A 17,562-nucleotide genomic window follows, 5' to 3' on the forward strand; every position below is an offset into this window, starting at 1 on the left:
ACCCAGCAGAGCCTGGCCAGTTGGAACAGCTGATGCCAAGTTCTGTGAGCAACACAGACGTGCCTTTTGATTGCACCTCCTATTGTACCTGGGAACCAAGACGCATGCAGTGGCTGAACCAGTAAATTACAGTTTCCACTGGGGGCTGACGCTGGAACAATGTGAAAAACAGTAATATCTTTTTGCTTCAAGAGTGTAGTGGTATCAGAGACCCAACAGTAGAACAAAGTGATTTTAAAATGAGTTGTAGAAACAAGGGGTGCACAGATTTATCACTTTCGATTTTCTTAATTTTGGGAGATCTTGATCACATGTGAAGCCGATCTTATCAACCAATCTTATCTACTTTGGTAAATGTCTAGGTTTGACTGACAAACCAGGTCATGGACAGTTACCACACCGTTTCCAGTTCAGCAACTTTCTTGCTATATTTCAGACAAAAAAAAAAAAATGCTATCACTCAAAAACAGAGTTGGCAAGTTTGGCTTTTAAAAGATCGGTAATCGGAGATCAGCCAAAAAACTGCAATCAGTGCACAACTAGTGGAAACAGATTGACTTTTACAGAATGAAATTGATGATTTATGTAGCTTTTATACATGTTTGCTAAAACTATAACTATGTCGTGACTGTGTAATGTGAGACAGACAATCTGTTAAGTGTTTAATCTCCTCCACTACTCCCGCAGTTACTATTGCTGAAGCAAAAAACAACCATTCAGAGCCAGGAGGACGGTCTTACCGCTGTCAATAATCCTCATAAACGAACTAAACCGTTTATTTGCCGTTACTGGTGGCCATGCTAACTAGCTTTAGCATTTGCTACACACTCTGCTGACAGGTAGAAGCTGTAACGTAGCAGAGAGAAAGCGGCTTACAGAGGATGATTGACAGCGCTAAGGCCTGCCTCCTGGCCCTGATTGGTTGTTTCTAGTTTGAACTGGTGAAAACCAGAAGAGCGGATTTTATTTCACACAGATCATCCGTCTCATACAACTCATCTGACTTTTCAACAAATGGGGAATTTGTTTTTAGAAAAGTTTCATACTGCAGCTTTAATGCTATATTTTAGTATTAAAAACAAATTTTATGTAGGTTTCCATAATATTAAATCTACCAAGTTGAATTTTATTGCTTATTTTTAACACACTGTTTTTGAGAACAATGTCTCTTCTTCAGGTTTGAAATATTTGATTCTACCATTAGATGTTTCAATAAAACTATACATTGCTGGTTTGGTACAGCAGGTTGATTCTGCTCATGTTTTGAAATAATTTTTTATTGTTGTTTTTTCGCTAGGTGACATTCTCCACTGGCCCTCAAGTTACAAAAACCCACTGGAAACAGACGGTCTTCCTTCTAGAAACGCCCATTTCTGTTAAAGCAGGTCAGTAACCACTCATTAGTATAATTTTATTCATCACTGCCACAATAAATTCCAATTTATTATTTAAAACACCCATTCAAAACTGTCCGAATTGTTAATTTTACTATTTTTTTCCACTGTTTATTCAATGACGGTGTACACCAATGAACTTTAAAAATATGTGAAAACGTAATTATAGTATGCAATTTGAGGATATAAATTACAATTTTTATTCTTTGTGATTCAATGATTGGTTGTGATCCCATGTCGCAGCATACAATTAGCTAAATAAGACATAATAAATAGTTCTTATTCTCACTTTTGTTGTTTGCACAATAATTATTGATGTTCAGCAAACTTTTAAACGCGTTTCAACGTTTAACCTTTGAAACTTTAAATGTCCAGAGTGTGGCCGCATTATTGGTTTCTTTTAAACAATTGTTGCTGTTGACTTATGGTCTTTTTGAATCTCTCATTTTGTTTCTGGGCAACTCATCTGATGATTATTTTCTCTCCTCTGTGTGAGATCTTGCTGGCAGCACCTGATCTTGGCCAGTTTTTGACATAATTATGTTCTTTTCCCTTCTGGTTTTGGCCCGAGCGCTTACTGGAGTCTTGAATAATTTAGAAATTCTCAGAGAACCAAAGTCATCAGTCTGTTTTGCAATAATAAGGCAAGCTAATACGTTTTTTTTTTTTTTACCATCTTTAAATATTTCTGGTATGACACCATGGTAATAAAACATCCATTTAAAGGCAATCAATTGATACTGAAGCAGCCGACATTAATTTGCACTAAATGACTTGATTTATTTTCTTGATTGCTGGTGTCACCACCTTTTTACACATTCTTTTCCTGTATTTTTTTTTTTCATTTTATCACACATAATTTATGGTTCTCTCAGATGTCTGGTGAGAATTTCATGTCAATTACACTTTTAGAAATAATGGAGCTGCCAGTCTTTTCAGCACTTCTCTCACCTGCTGTATATCCTTCAACTGGGATTTATTTACTTGGCTCTCTCAGGCATTGAGGTTGCATCTTTGCAAGTTGCAGCAGGTAATCTGTCTGTGACAGCGACTCAGACAGGCTTGTTGACGCTCTGAATTTGTCACCCACGGTGATAGGGAGGGATCAGAACAAATCACACATCAGAGAAAACATGTAAAACTTCATCAGATATCGGCTTGGAGGCTGCAGAATCATGACACAAAAGAATAGCAGTATTAATGTTTATAAAATTGCTTTATAAGCATTTTGAAATGGAGGGAAATGATGCAATATTGTGTGAGGATCTTCTGTTACTGTTTGAAAAGAAACGTACTGGTAGTTTGAGCAGAATTTAATGTTAACTATCAGCTATAGAATCAACGAAACTATCAAATAACTATTTTTAAACCACGTTTTGAAATTGTAGGATTCAGTTTTAAACTGCTTATGCCGTATTTTTGCTTTTTTGTCGCACTTTGAATGTGTAAATCAGTGATCATCCAATACATTTCAGTATCAAAGATAGTCAGAGAAAATACAAATGATTTGTTTCATTAAAGCTGCAGCATATAACTTTTATTTTAAAAATCTATGTTTTTTACATATTAGTTGAAACTGTCACCAATTTGTAATAGTGTAATATGAGACAGATAATCTTAGAAAAGATTGGTACTAAAGCTGTCTGAACAAATGAACCTCTCGGGTCAAAAACAACCAATCAGTCAGAAATAGGGTCTTATCGCTGTCAATCATCCTCTGGAACGCACTGCTAAATCTGCTAATGGCAGAGAAACAACTTATCATTGGGTTTGTTCTCTCAAGCCCAAGAGAACAAACCCTCTTTTTCTAGCAGAGAACAAGAGGGTGAGAAGTGGCACGCACACAGGCATGATTGACAACGGTAAGAACCAAGTCCTGGCTCTTATTGGTTGATTAATTTTTTTAAAAAATTTTTCCTACAGATTATCTCTCATACTATTAGAACACAGTGACAATTTCAACAAATATTTTATTTATATACTGCAACTGCAATTAGGGGGGAATAAAATCTGTTTCCTATATAAAAATTGTTCCTTCTCTAGTGACACTTAGAGCTTCTGACTTATTGAATCAATAAATCACTTCACAACACTTGAATTAAGTATCTCAAAAGACAAAGCACCGTGCCCTGAGCTTAAGAAATTAATAATATTAATAAATGAAAAAGATGACAAATTTGATTCTGTCACTCTGCGAATGTTTACACCAATACACAAACTGGTAGTCCACTCAGGGCGAATCAAACCCACAACCTGCTGCCTGCTCTACCCCTGATGTGCCGATGAATGAAGCTCACGACTGGCTGTCGACTTCCTGAGCAGAAATCAGATGAAATCTACGCTAATAAATGAACCCCGCTGAGACAGAGGTGATCCGATAGCCTGTGGCCGCGCTCAGCCGCCGCCGCCTGCTGCCAACCTGATAAGAACGTCAAAAACATGCTGTGGGACGCTTTTAGCTTTGCTGCCTCAGATAAACAATTCAGGGGATATAAAAGAGGACAATGAATTACAAGGTGAAGCATGAAATAGGTTTGTTTTTAAGATTGATATCATCTCCGTGCACAACTTTGGTCACAAATGCCAGTTTGGTACAGATGTGTTTATACTTCCTGAGTTTTCTCAAAGACTTGGAGAGCATAATAAAACTTCATGTCAGAACATTGGTGGGATTCTAAAGTCAAAACTCAGACTTTTTTATTCACTTTTATTGTATTAAAGGGGGAAAACATATATTTCGAAAGATGATGTCAAACTTCTAAGAAAAGAAACATGTAAATTAATGCTTTTATATTTTTCTTTCTGCATTCCTAACTTCAAAAACACAAAATTTTACAGTGCAAGCATCTTAGTTTACTTGGAGTAAGACAAAACTAACTTAAATGCAACTTTTGAGCAAGATAGGATTTTGTTTTAGGTCAATAATCCTTGAATATAGACCAAAATGTAGTATGTTTAATCTGTAGCAGATTTTTTTTTACTTTTGGGAAAAATGTTTTGTTATAAGTGAAATAATAAGACATTGTATTTTCCAGGTGTGGATTAACTGGGAAAAGGAGGGTAGTTTGAAAAAAATGTAATAACATTTCCACACTTCTTTTTCTATCCAATATGTTATTGATCCATTTATTTATTAATTGTATGACCACTATAAAAAATATCAACAATAAATTCATAGTGAAGCTTTTCATCTAGTCTCAAAGCATAAAATTTGTGTAAAAAAAGTTGTGTTGGAAAGTATAATTACTTGGTTTAGTGAGTTTGAGGTGATAGTTTAAAAAAGCTACAATGCACCACAGAGTGTTTGGCATTGGCCCGACCTTGAAACCCCACAGATCCCAATCTAATCGAGCCTCAGTGGGCTCTGCTTCAGTAAGCCTGAACCTCAGCGGTTTTTCCCTGCAACCTCCAGAACCCAGTGGATCCATTTCCAACGTCCTAATGCCAAACGCAGCAGGATATCCTCTGAGGTCGTCTGACAAAGCTGTTTCTTTGCAGTCCTGAGCTATTTCCATCTGGAAACAAAAGGAAGTGTCTTCCATGAAAATTTAAAGGGGATCTATTATAGAAAATCCACATTTTGCCTTTTTTTGTACTTGTGTTTCAGTCTCAGCTGCTTCTAAAAGCAACAAAAACTCTTAAAAAAAAAACATCCAGCTGTTTTTTTTGGCCATAAGTTGCATCAATGCCAGCCAAGACCAGCACTGTTACCTAGCAACCCCAGCACATTTGGTCAGCTGGTTTTACCACTGCATGTGCTGATCAATGGCTGCTAGTGTTTTGTTGTTGACTTGCCATCCTTAAACCACTTTGTGAGGCATTCTTGCTGGGTGTGCAGGAGGCTCTACTTCTGCTTTTCAGGGATGTACAGTGAACAACTGAAGCAAGCAATTAACTAGTCAAATGCCATCATCAAAAGGATCAAATATGTTGAACAATGCTGCACTTAGTACTAATCAAAGGCAACTCTAAACATTTCATGGAACTCAGTGTTTCAGCATCTTTGCAGTTGTCTGGAAGTTTGTTCCAGATTTGTGGCGATTAGAAACTGAATGCTGCTTCTCAGTGAGTGTAGGCATAAAGTTTAGCTGGCCAACATTTCTACATTAAAACAGATTTCTAAGAAACAGCAAAGCAAAAATACAAAATATTACCAAGTAGTTTTTTCTAGTTTCTAGTGTAAATATCTTATACTAGAAATAAGACAAAACAAACTTTCGAGTAACTTTTTAGTATTTTAGTTCCACTGGCAGATTATTTCACTTATAACAGGACATTTCTCCCTTGTTATTAGTGAAATAATTTGCCAGTTGAACAAATACTTTTTCATCAATATTAAGGACTTATTGACTTAAAACAAGCTGAAAAGTTTCTTGTAAGTTAGTTTGATCTTATTTCAGGTGTACAAATGTATTTGCATTAGAAACTAGACCAAAAATACGTAGTGAGATTTTGTTTTTGCAGTGAGAATTTGAGGAAATGTTTGAAATACGTCAGTCCTCATGTAATGAAACTATAAATAGGTTTTGCTCTTTGAATTTAATTTCTGAAATGAAGTTTACATTTTTTCGATGCACCTGTACACCAGAGGAGCAGTTTTCTGCAGCGCCTCCTCCCGGTGCAGTTTAATGGAAGGAGAAAGTGAGTGTTGGGTGTTGATGTGCTCCTCCGCTCCTCTCGTTAGTCGTAAACCCGAAATGGAGTTTTTAACGGCATCCATCGACTGCCTGCTCGGCTCTCATGGCGTTCTTTACAGCACACAAACTGCGTCACAAAACTTCCATAAACTCTCCAGCAGGAGAGCGTCCTTGAAGAAGCTTAAACTCTTTCCTCTCCTTTTGATTGTTGACATCTCCAGGACTTCCAGGCCAAAACATCGTGTTGCTTGATGTTCGCTCTGGCTGTGATGATTTATTGAGACGGAGGCCGGATCTTATTTGATGCGTTGGTACGAGCGGAGCAGTAATTAACTCTTGCACTGTGCTGCTGAGGGAGGTTTGTGCTGGGAGAGGGGCGAACAGCCAGCCAGCAGCCTGGAACAAAACATCCCAGCAAATCCTCCCGGCTGGCAGCGTAATAAATTAAACAGCAAATCATTTGTCATGCTCCGGTGTGTTTGTGTAGCTCTGCTATTGAAGAGGATGGGCTTCTTCTTCTTTTTTTTTTTTTTTTTTTTTTTTTACATATGTACCTGCTTAATACTGTTTTTTGTGAATTAAAGTCCCATTAAGCTCAAGGTGAGGCGTGCTCCGGCTTACAGGACCTCAGATCCTCTAAAACACGGGTGTGAGTTCCTGTCCGGCCTTTTATTGGTCAGTCATGTGGTCTTCGCTGCTTTTATGACTCACCTTTTCTGTCCTGTGTGAAGGTGGACCTCTTCCATATCTACCCGCCCCCCAACGCACACACACCCTGGCTTTGTCCATGCGCTTTGGGCCTTCCTCCTCCTCTTCCTCCTCTTCCTCCTCTTCCTCCTCTTCCTCCTCTTCCTCCATTGTTTAAACCCTGAAGGTCCTTGAACTGCCGAAGTCGAGCTTAGAGTTTATTGTGGCTGTTATTCAACACCTGGGCTGGATTTGTGTGGAAGCTGGTGTTTGTGATGTACAGTATTAGAACTTCTTTTTTATTTTTTACTAACTCTACACTAAAGATGGAGATCTAAGAAGTGGAAAAATAAGATTTTTAGATGGCACAAAGGGCCACGCTAAAAAAATAGAAAAAATAAAGAATAAGGTAAAATATTCTGATTTTACTCTTAAAATATCACTTTATTCTCAAAATGTGACTTTTTTTCTCATATTTTTATGGTTTTATTGTATTATTTTGACTTTATTCTCGTAACCTTTAGTGGAGATGTGGAAATAAAATCTCCACTTTACTTTATATGTTGGTTTGTCTGATATTTTTCTTAATTAATAATTATTTGATAATTAATTGATTTTGATCAGTTACTCAGTACTTGAGTAGCATTTTTATCAAATACTTTTTTACTCTTGAGTAATTTGTTGCTTTTTACTTTAACCTGAGTATAAGTATGTTGAAGTGCTACTCTTGAAATAGATTTTTGTTCTCTACTAAGGGGATGTGTGCATTTCTTCTAATCCCCCTAAATAAAATCCAGTGCATGCAGTGTGTGCAGATGCAGATGCAGTAGAAATGTGTGCAGAGTGGTTGTAACATGAATGGCTCCAATCTGCAGAGCTGTATATTCTGATTGTAATTTCATGGAGGAAAGCAGTGTTTGGCTGAGGCCAGCTGTTTCCAGAGGCCTGCCTGTGCTTAATGACAGTGGCATGGTGATGTACGACGCCGCAGCGAAAGCCCGGCTCCGTTCCTCGACTCATTTCCACACATGGTTAACTCGTTGGGATCTGAGCGGCCAGTTTACCCGGAGCTCCCAGGCCCCTCTTCCATGGGGAGTTTAGTTTGACTGATTGCAGCAGGGCCGCTGTAGTCGCACCCTGACTTAACACACATTCTGTCAATGATTGTTTGTATGCTTCACCAGTTCAATCTGAAACGCAGAGGATTACTCGGACAGTTAATTGCAAAGTTGTTTTAGGGGGAAAGTCAGTTTTTTTTCTGTCTTATAACACAGAATGTTGTCAAACCTCAGGCCTCTGTGGCATTAAATGTCTTTTTTCTTTTCTTTTTTTTTTGGTAAAGATTGAAAACAATTCTACGTCGGATATCGGTGACAATGAAACCGATCCATAATAGTAGATCTATTCTAATTCCATGCTTTGTGCTCTGAGTGATGTCAAGCTTTATTATTTATTTTACAACATATTTAATAAATAAGAAATTGCATTTCTGAACCTTTTAAAAGGTTTGTTGCTGTTATTTTATACATGTTTGATCCAGGTGGTCAACCGATTGTTTATTTCAGTTTCTGTATTTCACGTTTTCTGTTACACTCCTAAATGCACTAATTGAACAAATTAAAGTTGTTTTTACACATTTGACCAATCTTGCGAAGCCATTTGTGTATTTAAGTGACCCGTACTGGTTATCAAATAAGTTTATAATTCTGTACACTTAAGTCTGTTTTTAAAAAATAGAAATGTTTTAAGTCAACTCAGCACTAATTTTCTGTATCGGACCGGTATTGGCCAATACTAAACCTCAGATATCTGCATCGGTATCAGAAGTGAAAAAAGTAAATCAGTGAATTCTCAGTCAAAATTTGTTTTAATTTGTAAGAGAAGCACCAGGAGGAGGCGCCGCAGAAAACCAAAATATTGCCAGATTGTGTGGAAGAAGAAGCTTTGATCAGATGATCAGAATGTTTTCTATTTGTTTTTTGTCTTTTACACGGACCTGCAGTTACTTGTTAAGTTACTTTAGTCTTTTTTTAAGTGAACTAAGATGTTTGCACTAGAAACTACTAAAAATACTTGGTAAGATTCTGTGTTTTTGCAGAAAGAAAATTTTGCTAAAGTTCAGGTTAACTTTCCAACATACAGCCAACATGTGCATGTGTTAAAATGGCCTATTCAAAGTCCAAATGTAAATCCAATATGAAAATTGACCGAGCTTGAATAATTTTCCAAAGCAGAAGGTGCAACAAAAAAAAAATCTCTAAATCAGAGTTGATTTAAAATGAATTTTTTAGTAGATTGTAATTGCAAAAATATATGAAATTATGACACTTTTTCAAAATATTTTGAGGAATAAAACGTGTTTTGCATTGTTCACCACTGTCGAGGTTTGCTCTCCCTGCAGCAGCGGCGTCGGACCTGGAGCGTGGCGCCTCGGGTCCGTGACGTTGCCACGGTAACGAGTGAGACGTGGCAGCAGCGGCGACAACGTGTTGCGGGAGAAACGAGCGCAGTCAGCATTTTCCTTCTCTCGTCCTCCAACCTGCGAGCGCAGCGCGGCGCGACCGGACGCCGGTTTGCCGTTTCACTAAACATTCATTTACCTCCAGCAGTCAAACGGGAAGTTAATCGGAGCGATTATGCGTCATAACGTTGCGTCGCTGCTGTAGGTGTATTTTCTTGTGTCTGCCATCTGGAGATATGAGAGCATCTGCATTGCCATGCACAGTCCTGCTTATTAAGACACATTAAAGCATATTGGTCTCGCGCACATCATCATTTCTGCAAGCAGCAGAGCGCTCATGCTGCAGAGGCCCGAGCTCGCGCAGTCAGCAGCAGCGTTCTGCTGCAGGGCATCAGGAAGACTTTCATTTTGTTATGAACGCCCTGATCGATGTCTGACTCGGTGTTTTCTGTCTTTTGGTGCGTTGTCATTTCGCTTCAAGCCTGATGTATGGATGCGTTGGTAGGCTGTTGTGTTTAATGACGTAGAGAATGTCCCAAAAGTAAATACCAGCTACAGCGGCGTAAACTTTGGACTCAACAGAAATTAAATTAACTATTCATGTACATTTTAAATAAATTCTTTTGGTGCTTGTCTTTTTTTTGTGCATTTGTTGTGAAAGATTTGCAGATTTTTCCATATAAAGAAAATAACAGGAGTGGATCAAGACCTCTGGGAAAAAAAAGGATTTATTCTCATAATTCTGACTTTAATCTCAGAATTTGGAATCTTTTCTCAAATTTGGAAATTTTTCCTCAAATGTTTGAGTCAAAATTCTGACTTTTTTTTCAGAATTATGTTTTCTCAAAGTTTTAATTTTTTTTCTCAAAAATCTGACTTTTTCTCAGAATTTAGTCTATTTTTCCTCAAAATTCGGGTTTTGTTTTCATCAGAATTAGAACTATTCTCAAAACTGATTTTTTTTCTCAGAAGTTTGAATTGTTTTTTCATAATTCACTTTTATCTCAGTATCTTGACTTTAGTATCAGAGTTTTGTCTCTTTACTCAAAATTTTGACTTTTTTTTCCCCCTAAAAATTCTGATTCTATTTTCAGGATTCTTACTTTTTCAAAATTCAGACTTTCTTCCTCAGAAGTTGGACTCTGTTTAATCTCAAAATCAGAATTGTATAAGTTGTTTTTGCTTCATCTGGCAAATCTATTCTTAAAACTCAAATCTACCAAATTTTGTTCAAGTTTCCAGTGCGGATAAATAGCAGGTTTACAAATCCCATATCACAGTTATGTCATTATTTTTCATATGCTAACAAAATTGACATGCTTCTAAGAATATTTGGATTTTTCCATAGATGGACACAGAGGTAGAATTCTGAGTAAAAATAAAGTCAGTTATTTTGTCTCTTTTCTTCTTCCATAGCGTCAGCACATTTTCAGCTATGGATGTCATATTGTTGAACCTCAGGGCCTTCCATATTTTGTATGTTAATCTAAACCAGGGTGTTGTTTGTCTTCCTGTTTGCTTCAGGAGAAGAGCTGAAGGGAAACATCACCGTGCGTAAAAACAAGAAGGATCCGCGCTCGCTCTTTGTCACCTTTGACCTTCCAGGCAGGAAGCAGACTTACAACCTCCAATGATGTCACCCATCATAGTATCTGTAACCAATCATAGCTCTGATTTTATTTTACTTTTGATAATTCATGTACTGAGCAAAATAAAGGACATAATAATTTGGTCATCTGTGTTCTGTCTACTTTTTTTTTTTTATTTACATTTTCTTTATTCTTTGTGTCATTGTAAGCATTTATTATATTAAACATTTTATTGGATAAATGTTTTGTTCCCAAAGTTGGAAAACTTAGTTTTTTCTCTTACTGATAAAAGTGCATAAAAAAGATGCAACACTTATTGATTGGGTTTTTATAAGTTTTGTAAAATTGTATGAAAGAGGAAAAGGGTCACTGAAATAAAATAACTGACTTTTTTTTTTCTCAGCTCTCTGACTTTAATCTAAGAATTTTGACTTTTTTTTTCCAGAATTTGAATCTCAATCTCAGAATTCAGACATTACATTTATTTTTACATGTAACTTTGTTTGTTGAATTATTTCAATAAATAACCATCTTAATTAAGTTGGTTAATTAAGATGACCCAGTTTCAGACTTTTTTCCTCAAATCTTTGCTTTGTTTTTCCTTCACCTGAGCTCTATACGGTTTGCCTTACTGCACTCCCACTTTGTTTCATTTTCTTTTTTTGGCAGAAAAGCGATAAAATGATTCCCTTTGTTGTAAAGATGTGTGTGGTGTATAAAGTGACCTCTGTCCTCATTGAGTTCATGCTGATTGATGGGACGTGCTGATAATTTCTCCTCCCTTGCTTGGAGCCAACGTAACCCCAGTGATTTAAAACTTTCGGCATTTTGGCACCGGCGCTCCTGGAAGTGCTGCCACTTCCTGTGTGAAGGATTTTTGGTTTGAAAAAAACAGAAAACAAAAGGCGGAAAATCCAGATGCCTGAAATTGAGATTAATGTCCTAGGAAATTGCAGAAAAAAGCTATTAAAACATGTTTGCTTTGCTATTTGTTTCAAATTAAACTCATAAGACAGAAACTCTACAAACTAAGAAGATGCCATGTGTTGTTTTTATTCAGTGATGAGTAGAAAACTTAAAAGGCCCTCAGAGCTGACTGTTCTTTTGTGAAGAGATTATATGCTTTTGCCAAGAATTTCTTCCTCTTATTGTTTTACTCTGAGCTGCACAAGACTTCGCCGGCAGCATCATCCATCTTCCACGGGTTTCCAGGGACAATACTAAAAGGTACTTTAGCTTAAAAAGGCTGACTTAAACCTCTACATACTCCACTGAGCAGCTCTGCTTACAATTAAATATTTCTTCTGGCTTTTTCTGCCTGTGATGATGAATCCTGAACTCTTAAACATGTAATTGTCTGTAGTGGTCATGTTTTCTGATGCATTTCTGCAGCTAGTTCTGGATTATTTTCTGAAACTGGTTATATTAGAATATTTTTAAAACATTCTTTAAAGGATTTTGAGAATTAAATCAAAATTTGTTCCTTTTTTTGGCGCATTTGCATCACCTGGTGTCATTTTAATATGCTTTTAATGATTTGATTTGACCAGTTTTGTTACTTTTAGTATTTGAATGATGCTTGTCTGTAAAAAATTGGGTTTTATATTGTGATGTTTTAATATTTCTCTCTTGAAAGCTAGAACGTATCTCAAATGAATGTTTCAGTATAGAGTAATAATAGAGTAAAAGTCCAGGTAGTAAAAGTAAATTTTTTTTAAAAAGTTACTCAAGTAAAAGTAACTAGTTACTACCCATCTCTGACAATAACTCTCCGCTTGATGGAGGTTGTTTCCTGAAAGTGTTGATTCTTCAGTCTGATGATTTTCACCACATGATGGCGCTAGAATGAGTGACACCAGCTTCTCAAAAGTCTGTTTTCTGCCATGCAGCTTAAAAGCAAAAACAAAATCTTACCAAATATTTTAGTCTAGTTTTTAGTGCAAATATCTTGGGTCACTTGAAAGAAGACAACTTTTCACCAAGATGTGGGAGCTTGATTTAAGTTGATAATTTCTTAAATGAATAAATAAGAATATTATTTTTTTAAAAGTGAAAATAGATCTTTGGTTTTGACGTGATTCATATTGGAAACCGTCCATCAGAAAATGGTTTTGCCTGTTTTGAAATCAGGCAAAACATATGATTTCAAGTTTCACGACTGCAAAATCGAACAAGTTGGAATATAAACCGGAAACTGGGAATGTTCTGATGATGATGATGATGATGATGATGATGATGATGATGATGATGATGATGATGATGATGATGCTCTGGTTGACTCCCTCCGCTGAATCACCGTCTCCCATGCGCTGGCAATGATTGCAGCCTCTTATCTCCCAGGCGACAGCGAACCTGATCAATTAAACTGCGCCATCTCACTAATAAACAGGCGCAAGGGGACACGGGAACCCCCACCACACACACACACAGTTCCTCCTCCATGATGCCTACTCAATCAACTTCTATACTCTGTCAATGTAAGATTCACAAACGATAGCTTCAATACACCCATTAGTCCACAAAAGCTGAACAAACCAGCAACTTAATGCATTTAAATTACATTTATGCGCATTTTTAGGAGCCGAAATGTGCAAACCACTCTCTGCAGGAGTGATGAATGAAACATCTGAACTGTTTCTGGGGATCATATAAGCGCTGATTGCGTGTGCGTCAGTCCTTGAGCTCGAAGAGCAGAAATCAATTACAATTATTCTCTGTTGACAATGTAATTAAAGTCCTGGCGGCGGCTAATACAGCCGGTTCTGCTTCTTATCTGGAGCGGAGGGAGATTTACAAGCGGAAGGAGCGCAGCGTGCAAATGAAGAAGAGCCAGAGTCTCTGCGCTGAATGGAGGGGAGGGAATCAGCCCCGCAACCCGCAGCTGCCCCGCATGGGGAAAACAGGCAGAGGCTGGTAGTAACTAGTTACATTTACTCAGTTACATTATTTGAGTAACTTTTTAGGAGTATTTTTACTTCTCTGTTCTTTTTACTTTTACTTGAGTAATTTGAAGTATCGGTACTCTTACTACAGTAGCATTTCTGGATTTTCTATCCACTCAATGAAAAAACGGGAGAAAAGTTTTACTAAAAAATTCACCAGATACAGATGAACACCTACTGATTGTGTTATGGAAAGAAAATGATTTGGAAACATTTTATTTTACCTGATTTTTGTTTTTTTATTGTTTCTTAAATAAATTATTGTCATTTTTGTCCATAAAATACCAAAATTTCCTCTTAACATTACATTTTGATCCGTCTGATGATGTAATTTTTAAATATTAAATGGTTGATAATTTGATCAGTTACTCAGTACTTGAGTAGACTTTTTACCAAATACTTTACTCTTACCTGAGTAATTTCTTAGACTACTACTCTTACTTGAGTAAAATTATGTAGAAGTACTGCTCTTACACAACTGTAATTTTTAGCTACTCTTCCCACCTCTGGTAGCAACTCGTTACATTTACTCAATTACATTTGATTGAGTAACATTTTTTGGGAAAATAAATTTTTCGGAGTATTTTTACTTTTTACTTTTATTTGAGTGATTTTTTTTTATGAAGTACTCTACTCTTACTGGAGTAAAATTTCTGAATCCTTTAGCCACTTAATAATTTTTAGCCCTTTCTTGAGTCATTTCTTGGACAGTAACTTTTTACTTTTTCTTGAGTAAAGTTCCTCAGCACCACTTCACAAATTTATATACTTCTGTATATAAAATCAGTGACTCCAAATGGCCAACTTACTGCTGAAATATCTGACAGTAATATAGAGTCTAATTGGAACATAATGGTTGTAATTATTGCTTATTATGATTTTATTATATTAAAGACTTCTAATTGATGCTCTATTTTCTTTCCTCATTTCATACTTTTGCAGTTTGGTCATTTAACAGCTCACTGTTTCCAAGTCGCTTAGATGTATTATAGTTGGATCAAGGGCCACATTCCCTCATATTTCAATCAAAACTGATAAACATTTTCAGAAAATAATATGAAATTATTTGTGAAATATTAAAATATTTGAAATTGCATTGGAAAAACAAACAAATACATCATAATTTAAACAAATGCTGCACGAGGTTTGTTGACAGAAATGGGATAAAGACAAGAAGGTAAAATTCTGGAGCAAGACTGAGGCAAATTGACCAGGAATTGTTGGTTTGATGGGTGATTCTTGCAGGATGGTGTTGTGGAAAGCCCCTCCTTTGACACCCCAAACAATTAACATGAGAGCAATTATCAGATCTTTTCCCAGGATTCACCAGAGAAACTTACTTCAGATTCATACATCACTGAAAAACGAAAACAAGGTGATCCAACTTTTTAAAAAGTTATGTTATCAAATTAATTTATCCAAGAAAATACAAATATTTAAAATGTATTAAGTTGTCATGTTAAACAAATTGAAATGAGCAAATTGCCTTTAAAAATAAAATAAAATAAAAATTGGAGCTCTTTTCTTTTTTCAGTGGAGTACTTGTAAACTTAAGAATAAAAATAAGATTATCTATATTTTCTAGAAACTCCCCTCCCCGTTTTTATTGCCGCCCTGGGCAACTGCCTCATCTGATTGGTTTAACCATTTGGACTCGTCTTATTGTACCTTTTTATTTGCACACTAAAAACAAAGAGATGTTTTTATCAGTCTCAAGCAATTAAATTATTTTTATTTGTTTATCTTTACAACTTAATAAATTAACTTGAACAATATTGAAGCCGTGAATAAAATGTGATAATTGTGATCAATTATCACATTTCTTTTTAAAGTTGGAGCTGCATTATCTTTTTCCCCAGTGTAGTTATTTCGTACCAAACTGTTTCGTGTACGAAATGGAGCCATCTGGGTGTAGACAGCTCTCTGCGTCATGGCAACTGCGTCAAATTGGAGCTCGAAACATTGACGTGTCACATCTACTCTGACAACTGAGAATATAAAGCAGGTTTCCATGATCTGTTCATGGAGTATTGTACGAAAATGTAGGAAATATGATTGTCTGTAGGGAAGGATGAAATGTGATCTGACCCAAAGACAATTAGAACAAATTAAACAGAAACGTCTGAGCAGTTTGACCCGAGATGACTGATCGGAGCTGAAAATAAATAATTTAGCTTTGTGTCTCAATATAACGAGTTAGTTTTACGGAGTTCATTTTCCTTTAGTGTCTGCAGTTTCACTTTATGGCGACCTGCTGTTCTCATGACTGGAAGGGAAGATTAGGCCTCATGATTTCTTTGTAAGTGATAAGACAAAGGAGACATAAAGACATTACAACCAGCCTCCTGCTCCTGACTTTTTTTCCCTCTGCATCCTCCAGTAACAGAAAGAGCAGGACAATGGTATGCGCAATGCAGTGTTTTGGAATCAGCTGTCACTGCTTCCAGTGGAGGCTCCAGTGGTTGGCTCCGGGTCCTCCTGACGCGTGTGAGTTCATAAAACAAGCTTCTTCCTGCGCAAGACTTTAACAAATGAGTAGCTCTGTATAGACTTTGCCCCGCTTTTTTTTCTTTTTTTCTTTGTTAAACTTGATCAGTGCTTCTATTGATGACGCATCTCGCCTCAGGCGCGCTGTGCGTAAAACCGATTAGCTGGGGGAAAAAACAGAAAAACTATTTATAGTTCAGGTCATTTTTAGCTCATCTTAACCCTTGATTTCCCCCCGAATTAGATACTTAAAACCAAAAGTTTAAACTTTTTCTTCCTTAATTCTTTTCTCTTTTTGATTATATCCATTCCCATTTGGTGCGGAAGGCATTAAAAAAACTAACTTTGTTACTGCAAAAGGCCTTAATCGGGATTATACCTCATCATAGATTTAAAACTCCAGCATGAACCGATATTTTTCATCCCAGTCGGGTTCCCTGTGATCATGTGGGATGTGTCAATGCACGCGTGGAAGCTGCACATCCGTAGTCACGAGTGTATTAATCAGCCTCAGCGATGTCCGTGCAGCGCTCACGCATGCAACTTGCGTAAGCAGAACACATACAATTCACGCACGCACAAACGCGCCCCCCGTCGCTTTGGCTCTGCTAGTCCCCTTTAAAAAACCCGAATCCAAGCCTAATGATTTATCAAACTCCTATTATCAAGAAAATGTCACGCGAAGGGCACCTTGCTCTGCACTGACGCAAACTGCTCCAAGCTTTCCCACGGAGCCGTAGAAAAGCTTTGCACTTCCTGCTTTGCGCGGCAATAACCACTTCGGCTTCCAGTCCTCTCTTCCTCTCTCTCTCTCTCTTTTTTACAGCTGTTTTCATCCTGAACCCAGAGCTCTGCACAAAATGGTAAGTGGATAGAAACTCCTCCGTTTGCTTTTGCACGTAAAGTTGAATCAAGATTGAGGTTTTTTATGAATATTTTGTGTAAATTTTGCGGGTTTCTACAGGAGTTTTCCGACGCCGAAGCAGTTGCGCTGTCCGTGGTGCTGAAACGCAGAAAACTTTTTCTCATTATTTTTCAGTCATCGCTCCAGTAAGGCTGTTTTCTGTCTTCCAGATGCTTTAAAGGGTTACAAGAAAAGAAATCGGGTGATTTAAGAAAAAATGATTTATGCTTTTTTTCCCCTTTTTATACTGAGGGAAACTTTGCTAAAAGAAGTTAGTTACCGTCTTCACTAATCATGAACGCAACAAAGCATTAGTCAATCAACATTTTTTTTTTCCATTTGGAGGATTTTCCGGTAGCTTCCCGCCCCCTGAAATTCCAGGGAGCCATTTTTTAATTCCGCCGCCCCGGGTCCAGCTCAAGCCCTGTAACGCCAGGGATCTCCTATGCCTGCGGGGAGAG

The 17,562-nt window shown here is 37.1% G+C and overlaps 2 protein-coding genes across 5 annotated transcripts in view; both read left to right on the top strand.

Moving 5' to 3' along the window:
* Window positions 1-10,912, top strand: part of prmt3 (protein arginine methyltransferase 3) — a 55,739-nt gene extending 44,827 nt beyond the window's left edge. For all 4 annotated transcript variants that reach the window (XM_044144579.1, XM_044144559.1, XM_044144570.1 and 1 more), the window contains 2 exons: window positions 1,298-1,385; window positions 10,704-10,912. In XM_044144579.1, the coding sequence (XP_044000514.1) occupies window positions 1,298-1,385; window positions 10,704-10,813 (198 nt within the window). In that variant the 3' untranslated portion in view covers window positions 10,814-10,912. The remainder of the gene's footprint in view (window positions 1-1,297; window positions 1,386-10,703) is intronic.
* A 5,977-nt stretch (window positions 10,913-16,889) lies between these two features.
* The window catches only part of slc6a5 (solute carrier family 6 member 5), a 28,266-nt gene continuing 27,593 nt past the window's right edge, over window positions 16,890-17,562 (top strand). The window contains exon 1 of the mRNA XM_044142135.1: window positions 16,890-17,060. Within this exon, the coding sequence (XP_043998070.1) occupies window positions 17,058-17,060 (3 nt within the window). The 5' untranslated portion in view covers window positions 16,890-17,057. The remainder of the gene's footprint in view (window positions 17,061-17,562) is intronic.

The sequence above is a fragment of the Gambusia affinis genome, linkage group LG02 (genome assembly GCF_019740435.1).
Source record: "Gambusia affinis linkage group LG02, SWU_Gaff_1.0, whole genome shotgun sequence".
Taxonomy (NCBI): domain Eukaryota; kingdom Metazoa; phylum Chordata; class Actinopteri; order Cyprinodontiformes; family Poeciliidae; genus Gambusia; species Gambusia affinis.